The sequence below is a fragment of the Xenopus laevis genome, chromosome 3S (assembly GCF_017654675.1).
Source record: "Xenopus laevis strain J_2021 chromosome 3S, Xenopus_laevis_v10.1, whole genome shotgun sequence".
Taxonomy (NCBI): domain Eukaryota; kingdom Metazoa; phylum Chordata; class Amphibia; order Anura; family Pipidae; genus Xenopus; species Xenopus laevis.
The window spans coordinates 21,207,613-21,222,506 of NC_054376.1; the positions used below are offsets into that span (position 1 = coordinate 21,207,613).

The following is a 14,894-nucleotide window of genomic DNA, read 5'->3' on the forward strand; positions in this document are numbered from 1 at the left end:
AGACACTTATTCAAATGAAAGCATGGTTGCTAGGATAATTTGGACTCTTAACAACCAGTCTGAAACTGGAAAGCTGTTGACTAAAGCTAAACAACTCAAAAAATCACAAATAAAAAATGAAAACCAATTGCAAATGGTCTCAGAATATCACTCTCGCCGTGTCATATTAAACGTTATTTTAAAGTTGAACAACCCCATTAAGAACATATCCACATTAAAGGGGAACTATCGCAAAAATCTAATTTTCCCAGTGGATAGATAGGATGAAAATAATAATATTCTCAAATATATTCATTTAACAGAAATGCTTACTTTTTGAAAGGCATTCAATAATATTACAGTGAGTTAGAATGCTTTCTCTGAGAGCCAGTTCAAGCAATTGCTGACAGGACAGAGCTTGGTAAATATTGTACAGATATAAAATAAAATATATCATATGATGGTAGCACAGCAAAAAGCCAAATGGTTGGTGTTTACATGAAGATTTATTTTTCTGTGTGCGTGTGCCCAAGGAACGAAGATCTTAAAGGGGAACTTTCACGAAAACACAGATTTTTGTACTTACCGTTAAATCCTTTTCTCTTGTCCTACATTGGGGGACACAGGCACCATGGGGATGAAGATCCTGTTGCTTGGAGAAAGGATACTAAAAGGTTAAAGTGGCTCCTCCTCCTGCTCTGGGCTTTATTCCCTGCCTACTTTCTTAATCCTCAGTTTTCTGACCGAAGGAGACTAGCCCTACCATGAAGCCTAAAGTAACTGGAAATGAAGCTCCTCCCAAGGTAAGCTGAGCATGCACTTTCTAACCAATCCTGGTTATTTTGCCCTGCTGGTAACGCCAGCTAGGAATTAATGTAGTGAATCTAAAATGATTTAGGGATATAGGGAGGGAAGGCCTGTTCCCCCCCCCCCCCGTGTAGGACAAGAGAAAAGGATTCAACGGTACAAAAATCAGTTTTTCTCTTGCCTAGATTGGGGGACGCAGGCACCATGGGGAATGTCCCAAAGCTACCCATGAGGGCGGGACTTGACCCCTAGTGTTCGAGTAACAACCGCCTGTAACACCTTCCACCCAAAGCTCGCTATGGCTGAGCCGAGTGTATGCATCTGGAAAAGGTTTGGAAAAGGTGTGAATGGAGGACCATACTGCAGCCCTACAAACCTGTTCCGCTAAAGCCTGGTGGTGCATCGCCCAAGAAATACTGAGTGAGCGAGTAGAATGAGCCCAGACTCCAAATGGCCGCGTCCTACCTCAAACTGCATAGGCCTTTAGGATGGCAGTCCTAATCCATTGTACAATAGTGGCTTTTTCCGAATGCCCTTAGTCGCCTTAGTGTATGTCTGAAGGGCTTGAACTACATCTAGTGTGTGTAGTTTTTGTTCCGGTAGTGTCTTTGGTTCAGGGCAGAAAGATGGTACTATCATGTCCTGGTTAAGGTGGAATTATGATACCACCTTTGGAAGAAATTTCGAGGTTGGTCTCAAGACCACTTTGTCCTTGTGAAAGATTGCGTATGGAGGTCGACAAGAAAGAGCTGCAAGCTCTGATACTCGTCTAGCCGAGGTGATTGCGAGTAGGAATACCACCTTGATTGTGAGTATAGGCAGTGGAAGTGACTCCAGAGGCTCAAATGAATGTTCCTGCATTACCGAAATTACCAAATTTAGATCCCAGGTAGGGATAGGTACTGTGGTGCCAATCGTAAAAAAAAAAAAAGAAAAACGAAAAACTTACACTCGCACACCCTGGCCGTCCAAAATCAAACGAATCCCAGGTGCTCGATGATAGAGGAATTGGGCAACCTCAAAAACAGTGTAGACACAGAACACACGGCACAACATGGGTAATACTAGCAGGTTTAACCTTGCTCGTTTATTGCGGATGCCACGTTTCGGGGCGTGACCCCTTTCTCAAGCATCTGAGAGCATGCTAGAAAGGGGTCACGCCCCAAAACGTTGCATCCGCAATAAACGAGCAAGGTTAAACCTGCTAGTATTACCCATGTTGTGCCGGTGTGTTCTGTGTCTACGCCAATCGTAATGCGCCCTGGAGAAAAGGCCTGACGTTTGGCTGTAGGGCCAGCTGCCTTTGGAAAAGAATGGACAAGGCCGATACCTGCTGTGACGTCACGTATGACAAGGCCACAAATGTTCACCAATTGGTTTCAGTGATTTTATTACGCTACAATACAATTACAATAGGACAACCAAATGGAACTCTCTCTCCATACTGGGAAAATTCCTGATGTGAGTAAATCCACGGGTAGCTGGTAATTCTCCTCAACTGTGAGTAATGTTCCACATTCCATAGGACCACCAGAATATCCAACATGGACCAAGTACCAACCCCCCAAAGTGCAGTTAGTAATCCAAAGGAATCGCTCAGTCCCCGGGTAGCCAATACTTACAATATCAGACATAGCTACCTCCCCAGGTCCTCTGTGTCCAGTTTGAAAATCCCCTGGGCTTAAGACCCCACCCCATTGCTATCATTCCATTGGCTGGTCTTCCTCTTTACTCCCCCAGGTATAGTAGGAGTCCTGCCTTCCCGGGTGTATGCGACCTGTAGCACATACTACAAGGTAACCACCAGCCGGTCCCCCGTAACCCATTGTCTCTTGGAGTGATTTATATACAGATATAGTCTGTTAATTGCTTGAGACCATATCTTAGGTCTCCACGGAGCCCCCCCACTGTGGAATGCCACAAGGCACCCCCACTGTTGGGTGGGGACTGAGGCATTGCCATGTTCTTTGCCACCTTGGTGCTGTATAGTAAAAGAATACTGTTGTAAAGCAAGGCTCCACCGTAGTAACTTTTCATTGTCCCCAGACACTCGTTGTAGCCAGCTCAGCGGTTTATGGTCTGTAATTACTGTAAACTCGCCGTTATCTTCCCCAGCCAATTCTGCCTATTGTTTTATGCAGCCTTGATGGTTGTTGAGTCCTCTTGTCTGTACAGACTTTTCTTCAAAACGTTTTTACTCCTTTAGACTAAGGTTTTAGAAAGACATCAGATCAATTCCTCCAATGTTTTTGACACATCCACATGGCTCCTTCACCAGTGGATGTGTGTGGATGGGGCTCCCCTCAGTAGGGTGAGGCCCGGATGCACTGGGAGTCATAGATTGGGAGAAATTTAAAAATCCTGATGAATTCTGGTTAAGTCTGTAGTTCCTTGTTGCAGGTGCCAGTTGGCACATAGTGATACGTTTCCTTTGTCTCTGCCTAATGGAGAATTCAACTTTGACATGACTGCCACACAAATTCTTCCCATTCAGGCCCAGAACCGCAGTTGCTGCATCACGAGGGTCCTCAAACTCTACAAACGCAAATCCAGGGGGCTTCTGGGCAACCCAAATCCGACGCATAGGCCCATAGACCCCAAAAGCCTCTAATACAGCTTTGTTGCCATGCTGACCAAGATTTCCAACATAAACATTACAGTTCTGTAAATTGGACTCCCGTGTTGGTACGTGGCGTGGGTGTTTTATTTGGTCAGCTCGTTGTACACCCATGACAATATATTGTCCAATGGGTTGGGAAGCCAACATATTCTTTGAAGCACAATCCTGGGTGGTTAAGTCTGTAGCAAATTTGTCGGTCATTACCTGTCCTAGTGTCTTAGGGTGCATTGTCTCCAGTGCAGCTGTGGCTTGGCCTTGTGGACCAGTGGGTGTAATACTGCAATGGATGTGCCCCATATCATTCCCCACCAATACTGGGGCAGGAAGCTGATCCATGACTCCCACAATGTGCTGAATGGGCCCATTTCCAACATCCATAGTGACCTGGGCCACTGGTATCTCCCTTCTGGTGCCACCAGCCAGCAAAATGTGAGCTGATTTTCCAGGTAAAATGTCTGCTGCTGTGAGAATGTGGGGCTCCACCAATGTGATATAGGGCCCCAGAATCCAGGAAACCTTCAACAGGTCTGCCATTGACCACTACTGGGATAACATGGTGAGAACGCTGATTTTGATCATTCCAATGTATCCCCATGATGACAAATTCTTTAGAATTTGTAATATCTGCAGTTGAAAGCAGGCATATCTTGGGTGTATTCTTGGACAGCCTGTACTACTCACTGTTGGGCCACAGAGATCTCTCTTGTGAGTGCAGCAACTGGTTGAATTGAGGAAACTCCTGAATCTCGGGGAGGATGTGGGCATTGGGCTTGTAAATGAGCCTTGGAACCACAGCGGAAACAGGTACTACTAGTGTTAAAAGGTGTTCGTGGGGCTACCAAAGAGGATCTAACCACTGGTTGGTGAGGTTGAACGCCATTATTTTGTTGGCCCCCACTTCGTATGGGAACTGTTGAAGGCAAGACATCCACGCTGAGCTTGAATTTGTCCCTCTATCCATTTATCTGCCAATTTTGCAGCCTCTTCTATTGTCTTAAGGGAACGGTCCCACACCCAGCCTCAGACCTCTGGGGAACATTTCTCTAAAAACTGCTCTAATAGACACAGTTGCCGAAGATCTTCCAAAGTTCTAACTTGACTGGTTGCGACCCACTGGTCAAAAGTTCTCCTCAGTTTATTTCCAAAGTCCCAGTAAGTGTCATTACTAACTTTATTTAGAGTTCGAAAAGAATGTTGGTATGACTCTGGGGAAATGGCAGTTATTTAAGAGAACCCGTTTCACTTCCTCATAGTCAGTCCGTTGTGGGTACAGCATTTCCCTGTACACATCCTTTGCCTTGCCTGTAAGTTTACCCACCAGGATTTTTGTCCACTCTGTTTTAGGAACCTCATAATCCTCACACATTATTTCAAAAGTTCTTAAATAGGCATCAATACTTTCTTTTTGCTCATCAAAAGTAGGGAATGATGCATGTGTAAGTCTTACCACTAGGTTTTGAACCACTGGGCCCGGCTCCCCATCATGTGCAGACACTCTTTGGGATGAGTGAAGTACCCCTTCCCTGGCTTTCCTGAATGGTCAGCTCTAACAGTTCGAGCATCTCAGCTCCAGTAAGGTCAGCTCCCAAAGTCACCAGACGTGAGCGATAGCGGTCCATAGTTGGGTCAGCATCTAATTGCTCAGGCACTGTTATCTGAATCGTAGCCTCTTCCTCTAACTCATCTGAGGTGGAAAGATGGAGGTTTAATCCTTGTGGTGTAGGTAGTTGAGATGCTAAAGCATTTCCCATAGGCTCTAGCAAAATGTCTGCAACATCAGATTTTCCTGGACGATGGGTGATTTTATGTCAGGCTATAATGCCAGCTTTGGCTCCTTGTAACCCCTCAAATGGAGTAATGTTCCACATTCCACATAGGACCACCAGAATATCCAACATGGACCAAGTACCAACCCCCCAAAGTGCAGTTAGTAATCCAAAGGAATCTCTCCGTCCCTGGGTAGCCAATACTTACAATATCAGACATAGCACCGCAGCCACTATGTCCAACAACAACGCTGTAACAACTGCCTCCCCAGGTCCTCTGTGTCCAGTTTGAAAATCCCCTGGGCTTAAGACCCCACCCCCTTGCTATCATTCCATTGGCTGGTCTTCCTCTTTACTCCCCCAGGTATAGTAGGAGTCCTGCCTTCCCGGGTGTATGCGACCTGTAGCACATACTACAAGGTAACCACCAGCCTGTCCCACGAAACCCATTGTCTCCTGGAGTGATTAATATACAGATATAGTCTGTTAATTGCTTGAGACCATAGCTTAGGTCTCCACACCTGCACTTACAGCGAGCTAAGTGCCAGTGCCTTAGGCCCTCCTGAAGAAACCGTAAAAATGTATTCTTGTTCCAGATTTGTGGGTCTCGGGCATTGGACTCGCACCAGGAAATGAATGTTTTCCATACTCTATGATCGATACATGCCTAAAAGCACAGTAACACTAAAAATGTATAAGGGAAAAATCCACTGTAGCCCATTCCAGCAACATTTCTATCCTGGAAAAAGTTAAATAGCTGTAATGTTTTAATAAATAAATAATGTGATAAAATCCCACTTCCGATTGTGTACTGTGCTTTTGAAAAGGCGATGTGGTGACATTCACTTACGTGCGCGCTCCAATCTCCTGTTTGCCAACTTTCTTTTTAAAACAGAAAGTTAGTTGTCCTGGCTTCACGGAGGATTATCAGACTGCTCTGCCTTTTCATCAGCGTGCTTTATTTCATTAAGAGCTGCCAGCAGTGAAGCAGCGGAATGTGAGCACGCTAACTTAGTTGGCAGGTCTTCTCTGGTCCTTGACAGATTTATGGCTGACCAGGCTGCTGTATTCACTGGTCACAGCCCTATAAATGCTGGTGAGAAAAAAAATCTAGCCGCACACACTCTGCAAGTCGGCAAACAGGAGCGAGTACTTAAGTCGCCACATCACCTTTTCTAAAGCACAGTACACAACCGGAAGTGGGATTATGTCGCCAAATCACCTTTTCTAAAGCACAGTACACAACCGGAAGTGGGATTATGTCGCCACATCACCTTTTCTAAAGCACAGTACACAACCGGAAGTGGGATTATGTCGCCACATCACCTTTTCTAAAGCACAGTACACAACCAGAAGTGGGATTATATCACATTATTTATTTATTAAACATCAAAGATAGTTAACTTTATCCACATTAGAAGTGTTATAAGAGTGGGATAGTGTGGGTTTTTCCCTTATAAATTTTTAGTGTTACTGGTCCTTTAATAATGTCAGTATGACCTCTTGCGGGACTCCCGATCTGGATAGTATTAAGGCTTCAAGTGCCACACCATTAAAGTCACCTGTCGTCAACTCGGGTGGACGATCGACCCCTGTGAAAGGTGGTCCTCTTGGCCTAGAAGATTGAATGGATTTTCTGTTGCTAGTTTTATTAGTTCCACAAACCACGTGCAACGTGGTCAGTATGGGGGCCACCAGTATTGTTTCCACCCCTTCTGACTTCTTGATAACCCTGGGCAGTAGAGCCAGTGGAGGAAAGACGTAGACTAGGCGAAATGGCCACGGTACTACTAGCGAGTCTACTGCCAGTGCGAATGGATCCTTGCTTCTCGCGATGAACCCTGTGAGCTTGTTGTATCTGGATGGCATCAGGTCGACGTCTGGCCTGCCCCACCATGTCACAATCAATTGAAAGACCTCTGGGCGTAAGCTCCACTCGCCATGATCCATTGATTTGCGGCTGAGGAAATCTGCTATCCAATTGTCCACTCCTGGAATGTGTACTGCAGAGATTGCTGGCACCGTCTTTCGCCCACAGCATGATCCTTTGTGCCTATGCAAGTGCCGCCTGACTTCTTGTGCCTCCCTGGTGATTAACGTAAGCCACCGCCGTCACGTTGTCTGACTGTACTCTTACCAGCAGTCATCTTAGGGAGTTTGACCAGTGAAGCAATGAGCTGTAGATTGTTCTGAGTTCCAAGCTGTTGATGGGGAGCAATTTCTCCTCCTATTTCCAATGACCCTGCACTGTTTGATTTCCTAGAACTCCTCCCCATCCCTGCAGACTGGCATCTGTTGTGATGACTGTCCACTTGTGGTTGGGGAATGGTTTTGTCAATTGGGTCCACCAGGAAAGAGACGCCCGAGCTGTGCTTGATAAGGTAATTCTGCTATCCAAATCTGCTCGGTTCTTCTTTTGCTGTTGCAAGATCTGTATGTATAATAGTGGTCTGGTATGTAGTTGCACATAAGGAATAGCCAGAAAGGACAAGACCATAGTCCCCAGGGCCCTCATGGCAGAGGGTAGTGGTACCTGTTCTGACCTCTGAAGTGTCGACAACCGGCTGTGAAGAGAGGAAATTTTGTCCTGCGGAAGGAAGGCTCTTCACACTATGGTATTCAGAATTAGACCCAAGTATTCTGTACTCTGGGACAGAAGTAGCTTTGACTTCTGGAAATTGATGCACCAAGCCATGTGAGTCAGTGTTGTCATTACCATCTGGAGAGGGGTTGTGGCCAGGGACTTGGATGTAGCCTTGACTAGGAGATCGTCCAGGTATGGTATGATCCCACGCCTTGCAAACATAGCCCCACTAGGGCCGCTGCCATGACCGTCGTGAAGACTCTTGGTGCAGAAGCGCCATGAGATAGTGGGAAGCCATGCTGCTTGAAGTTATTGAACGCGGCAGGAGTGCGGCAACAGATGTGCTTGTTAGCATTCAGTATTAGGGATGCACCTCATCCACTATTTGCGATTTGGCCGAATCCCCAAATCCTTGGTGAAAGATTCTGCCGAATACTGAACCGAATCAGAATTTACATATGCAAATTAGGATTCGGTTCGGCCAGGCACAAGGATTCGGCCGAATCCTGCTGAAAAAGGCCAAATCCCGAACCGAATCCTGGATTCGGTGCATCCCTACTCAGTATGCTCTCCCATCACTAATGTGTTTAAGCCCTCCAGAGCTAAGGTTGCTAACGACCCTGGTGGGAAAGGGAAGGCAGGAAGATAAAGGGGCAAAAATTCTGCATGTAGAGACATGATGTCTGGTGTTTTTAATAGAGTGAGCTCTAATACATCTTAAAGGCAAAAAGAAAGCCCCCTATAAGATATATTGGATCATTCATCTGACACCCAAATGCTGAATGAAGACAGAATGAGGAGAAACAGATGCTGAGAGAGGAAGTGAAGATAAACTTGATTATTTCGGAAATTGCACAGAATTTTTAATAGATATTTAGAAAACATCTTATTTCAGTATGATGAAGCTTATATTACAGTTTCATTTTCGCGATAGTTCCCCTTTAAAGGTAAGGTACGTATCCTCATTCTAAAATTGGATGGCATGCATCTTTCTTGAGAGAGACAAAGTACTAATAAAGTAAACAGCAAGGTAGCACGCATGGGAGAACTCCTTACCATTTAGGCTTCCTCCAATAGAGACAGTGTTGCTTTGTCTGAGGTTATCATAAGCTGGCCCGACATTACCTAGGTCCTACAAGCAGAACATTATTCAAGTACTGTTATTTTCACTGCAATACCACTACACATACTATAACAACACAGGGAAACATTATGTGAAAAAAAGGCTTAGCCTTGCTGAGTATAACCTAAGACTGGGAAACAAACTGCCAACCCCAGTAAATATGACTCCCCTTTAAATTCAAATGTCAAAGCTATGAAGGAATTGGGAAATATACTATTGCTTACCTGGTCAAGTAGGCCAAACCTTGGATAATCTTCCTCTGGATCTTTACTGCCTGGATCTGGGTGCTCCTTTACCAGAAACACGTCCCTTTCCTTTGTCTGTGGATAACATAAAAAATAACAATTAACAGGGAACTATCGAGAAAATGAAAATGTAAGCTTCTACATACTGAAATAATAAACTTTTCCAAATACAATCAATTAATAATTCTGTACCGCTTCTGAAATAATCAAGTTTATCTTCACTATCTCTCAGCATTTGTTTATCCTCATTCTGTCTTCATTCAGGAGTTGGGCGTCAGATAATCATTGACAGTTAGATCCAATATATCTTTTAGGGGAGGTCCTTTTGCCTAGAAGATGTATTAGAGCTCACTCTATTAAAATCATTAGACATAATGTCTCTCTACATGCAGGATTTGTGCAAAGGGCAGTTATTTTGTTAGATTTTGTTTGTACTGGAATCAGTTATTTGAGTGAACTTGAATACATCTGTTAGGAAAGGGAGCCCCCCCCCATAAGATATATTGATTAATTTATCTGACATCCAACTGCTGCATGAAGTTATATTACATTTTTCATTTTCGCGATAGTTCCCCTTTAACCATCAAATTTCTGATATTCTAATATATCACATGCTGAATTATGATTGGATAGTGCACTGATAGTGCCATAGTTCTCCTCATTTGCCTGTCCCCAGCTAATAGGTGCACTGTTCGTGTAACTACCTGTTAACCAGAGCTAGCTCCATCAGACAGGGGAGTGCTGGGTGACCTGGTCACCCACCTGGTACCAGCCCAAGAAGCCTACGGATTAAGTCTACTCCAAAGTATTTGATCTAGATGGGAGAGGTATAAATGTTAAGAGAGCTGCTTTTTAGTGATGCGTGGGGCGATCTCGTCCTATGGCGACGCTTCATAGACGATATAGTCTTCTTTTGGCAAGGAACCGAAGCAGAAATGTTAAAATTTGTCAATGACATAAATAAAAATGATCAAAACCTAGAATTCACCTTTACCTATAGTCAGGAAACAATAAAATTTTCTAGATTTAGAAATAAGAAAAAATAAAAATAATGATTTCCTGGATTTCAAAACCTATTTTAAAAAGGTAGATCTCTGCAATTATGTATTAAGCACCAGCAATCACAATCCCACATGGCTTAAGAATATCCCATGCGGACAATTTTGTCGTTTAAAGAAAAATTGCTCCAACCCAATAGAGTTAGAAAACCAACTGAATCACGTATCTGAGCGGTTTAAACAAAGAGGGTATAAAAATAAACTCATTCAAAAAGCAAGGAAACAACTAAAGGAAATAGATAGAGCAGACTTATTTAAAGAAAAAGCTAAAGGAAATAACTAATGAACAACTGGGCTTATCATTTATTACTTCATATACCCCGGGGGCACAAGAAATAAAGAATCTTAAACCGACATTGGAACATCCTAGAAGGAGATGAACTCCTAAAAGGAAAAATTCCCCAAAAACTTAAGTAACATACAAAAGAGCAAATAACTTAAGACAAATGATAGTGCGTAATTTCATCCCCACAGAGAGGACACAAATTAAGAAACAGAAGGGTGAATGGAAAGGCTTTTTTCCTTGTGCACTTTGCAAAGCTTGCAAGTATGGAAGGAAAAGGACACAATTTACATCAAATGTTACAAAAAGGGAATATAACATTGAACAATGTATCAAATGTACAACACAGAATGTGATATACTGTTTAGAATGTCCCTGCGGCCTTCAATATATTGGCAAAACAAATAGGAAATTAAGGGAAAGAATTAATGAACATGTAAGAAATATAGAAAAGGGAGTCATGAACCATAGTGTGTCAAGACACTTTAAAGAGCATCATAACCAGAAAGCGAAGGATTTAAGGTTTTGGGGTGTAAGCATAGTACAAAGAGATTGGAGAGGGGGAGATTTAACAAGGAAAACATTACAGGTGGAGAGCAAATGGATTTATAAAATGCAAACTTTTACACCACAAGGGTTAAACATAGATATAAATCTAAGGGCATTTTTATAAAAATAAAAAATATTGAACACAAAAAAATATTGAACACAAAAAATGGAAAAACACTAAAGGTGGAGAAAAAGATAGAATCACAATTTGAATAAGAATTTATTATGGGCACATAATGAGACAAACACTGCAAGTTTTTTGTCACAGGATAAGAAAGAGTTAACGAAAAGAGAGAATAGAAAAGTAAAGAAATATCACATATGAGACACTGGAAAGAAATGGGTGAAACAGAAGATTTGGGGTTGAAACTAGAAAAAGCAGGAGAAACTACATTTCCCATGATCCCCTCTAATCGATGTGTGTATATGTTGTTAAAAAGTATGCATCCCACATATTTACAAATTGGTATATTGTACTGTAAATTAACAACTGAATAAGGTATAAAGTTATATGATCCAAGTGGCAAGTACACACAGCACAGAAAAGAAAGTGTTGCTTCTATCACAATACGTGGAACGAAGGAGGACCCAGGGTCATGTGCGCCAAAGAGGAAGTAAGTGCGCTGGAACGCACCAACTGGAACCCATCAACCGGAAACGGAGGCGGAAGCCAAGTGAGCACACCGGAATGAGCTTTTAAAAAGAAGGACAGAAACCAGCATGGAAACTAAGCCTCTGAGGAAGCTGACGATTACAGCGAAACGCGTTAGGCACAGTTTGGGGCACACAACAGCCCAAGAAAGGCACCACGAGGGAGTCTGGAGCGAGCAGACAGGACTATCCCCTGGGACCCCATACAAACTTTTTTATTGGACTGAAAGGCACAGTTTGGGGCACACAACAGCCCAAGAAAGGCACCACGAGGGAGTCTGGAGCGAGCAGACAGGACTATCCCCTGGGATCCCTTACGAACTTTTTTATTGGACTGAATGCGCAAAGCCCGTGAGGGTAAATGTGAGTGCAAAATTTTTAATTGATTTTAACTAGATCTTAATAAAAACGGTATTACCCTATTATTGGTTTTATTCCTGGTTTGGAATCTGGAAGGAGTGGCGAACCCCGGAGGAGGGACCAGAAAGGGCTTCTCGTTATATGCATAATACCACAGCAGTGGTTTCTAAGTAGGCAATCTGCACAGAAGGTGGAGGCGCTTTATTCCTGGAATACACCTATCAATATCTATTTTATATGCACGGGGTGATATCCCATTTTATGAACGTATTACGCTATGCTTGTTTTTAATTTCTGTTGCCACAGGCGCTGATCTCTTCTTATATACATCCCTTTGGGAATATATATATGCTTGATTTGGACTTATATACAGTTGAGAGACTGTGAAGGGGTCGGCAAGAAATAATCTAGGAGACTGACATTTTTAACCGATTGCATTTGTAAGCAATATATGTTTTATTGTTTTATTGCTTTTTAGTGATGCGTGAGGCCTTTGCAGTAATATAATTTTCCAAGGAAATAAAGGTTTATCTGATGTTTATGGTACTGTATATATTCAATGCTGTTATGAACTAGATCTAATGAAGGTCATAACAGTTAAACCTTCAAGAGGGCTGAGGATTATTACCTATACAAATCACTAGAGTGCATAGTACTTACCATGGTTTTCACAATACTATTGGGCCAAGTCATTTTTCCCGGTCTCTGCCTTGTGGTCAGGCTCTCCCAGTACTTGTCAATGAATGGAATAATATCCTGAAACCACAAAAGTACACTCTTGCAATAAATTAAGTTTAGATTGATAACTAATCACTCTCACCGTCGGCCACATATCCCCATACCTACTCACCAGGACCAAAAAAAAAAAAGGTAACCACAAATATACTTCATACAGAGATAATGTTATACTAAGAGCCTGCTGTATCAGGAAAAAAACATTTAGAGTTATGTGCGAAGTGCTGCACGTTGCAGATGGTATAAGATGGTATTTACTAGCAGCCATAAGGCATATGCCAAGTGTTGCATAATAAAAACTAAATCGAGTACTTTAAAGGAACAGTAACACCAAAAAAATAAAAACATTAAATAATTCAAATATAATGTTGTTGCCCTGCACTGGTAAAAGTTGTGTGTTTGCTTCAGAAAGACTACTATAGCTTATATAAATAGACTGCTGGGCAGCCATGAAAGGCAGCCATCGAGGCTGAAACAGGTGAAAAGGCACAGGATACACAGCATCTGTTATCTTCTATGTCACCCGGGCCTTGAATGGCTGCCCCAATTGCTACACAGCAGCTTGTTTATGTAAACTATATTAGTCTTTCTGAAGGAAACACACCAATTTTACCAGTGCAGGGTACCAGTACATTATATTTTAATTACTCTAAAGCACTTTCATTTTTTGGTGTTACTGTTCCTTTAAGACATCTTTTCTTCTATAAAATAAGTTATATTACTCTTAGAACGGCTTTAAGCAGGCACATAAGCAGAGAAAATGGAATTCCAAAAGAGCTGTAGTATTTAGAGATTACATAGTAAATAAGGTTGAAAAAAAGACACATCCATCAAGTTCAACCTTTTAGTTTTATTTTAATCTGCCTAACTGCTAGTTGATCCAAAGGAAGGCAAAAAAAAAAACACAAAAAAAAAAAACAAACATCTGAAGCCTCTCCATTTTGCCTCAGAGGGGAAAAAATTCCTTACTGACTATTCTGTGACTGACTTTTGTTGCAAGACATAAAAAGACAATTAGTACCATAGGCCAGTTGCAAGACGTTGGTTCCAAGATAAGAATGAGCAGTGCATAGTACCTTGTCTTTTGAGAACATAGTCTTAGGGTGCTCATCTTGGTTTCGAGACTGCCAGGTTAAGTTTGCTAGAGCAGTAAGACACATTTCCTTTAGGTCTAAAGGAAAGAATATGGAATTTAGCCGTTTAGTTCATTAAAAACTACTAATACTGCTAAATAAATGCATAGAGTATTTGTCACGCTCACAACAAATCAAGCTGCAGCATGCTGGCACAAGCAGCCATGGTGATCGATTTCTCTTATTCACAGCTCACAGGCAGGAGGCTCTGATAGCTGAGCACAGCAATGGCTCCTGTCTGTTACATCTGTGAGTTCCATCACAAACAGTGCAAAAATAAAAAACCAAAGTCCCTCTACAACAAAGTAATTTCTAATTAGCTAATTTAAAATGAACACATCACAAATGAGAGTTTAAGTTTCTCTATTGTACAGTGCGGAAGAATATGTTGGGATAGGTTATTAAAAGTGATCAATGCGTGAAACATTCTGAAATAAAGAAAGTCTATCTAGGATCAATATCTGTATTCATTTACTTGAAACAGACACTCAAAAGACACTCTAAAGGTGGCCATACACGGATAGATCCGCTCGTTTGGCGATGTCGCCAAACGAGCGGATCTCCCTCCGATATGCCCACCTTGAGGTGGGCAATATCGGGCTGATCCGATCGTGGGCCCTAGGGCCCAACGATCGGATCCTAGCGTTCGCCAAACGGGCGGTCGGATCGCGGGACCGCATCAACGAACAGATGCGGCCGCGATCCGACGGGATTTTTAATCCCATCCGATCGAGATCTGGCCAACTTTCGGCCAGATCTCGATCAGGGAAGCCCGTCGGGGGCCCCCATACACGGGCCAATAAGCTGCCGACTCGGTCTGTCGGCAGCTTTTATCGGCCCGTGTATGGCCACCTTTAAGACATATAAAAAGAAAGTTCTCTACTGACAAAACATTTGCAATATTGAACCATAACTTTAAATAAGTTTTTACCCCCCCCACCCTTTTTTTTAATTTTTTTTAAAGGGACCCAATTTATATCAGATTTAAGACCCAAATTGTG

At 42.6% G+C, this 14,894-nt stretch overlaps 1 protein-coding gene across 2 annotated transcripts in view; it reads right to left on the minus strand.

The window, feature by feature from the left end:
* The window catches only part of ash2l.S (ASH2 like, histone lysine methyltransferase complex subunit S homeolog), a 29,569-nt gene that overhangs the window by 6,743 nt on the left and 7,932 nt on the right, over nucleotides 1-14,894 (minus strand). For both annotated transcript variants that reach the window (XM_018254995.2, XM_018254997.2), the window contains exons 5-8: nucleotides 13,837-13,931; nucleotides 12,686-12,781; nucleotides 9,104-9,199; nucleotides 8,813-8,888 (exon numbers count right to left, since the gene is read on the minus strand). In XM_018254995.2, coding sequence (XP_018110484.1) covers nucleotides 8,813-8,888; nucleotides 9,104-9,199; nucleotides 12,686-12,781; nucleotides 13,837-13,931 — 363 coding nt within the window. The remainder of the gene's footprint in view (nucleotides 1-8,812; nucleotides 8,889-9,103; nucleotides 9,200-12,685; nucleotides 12,782-13,836; nucleotides 13,932-14,894) is intronic.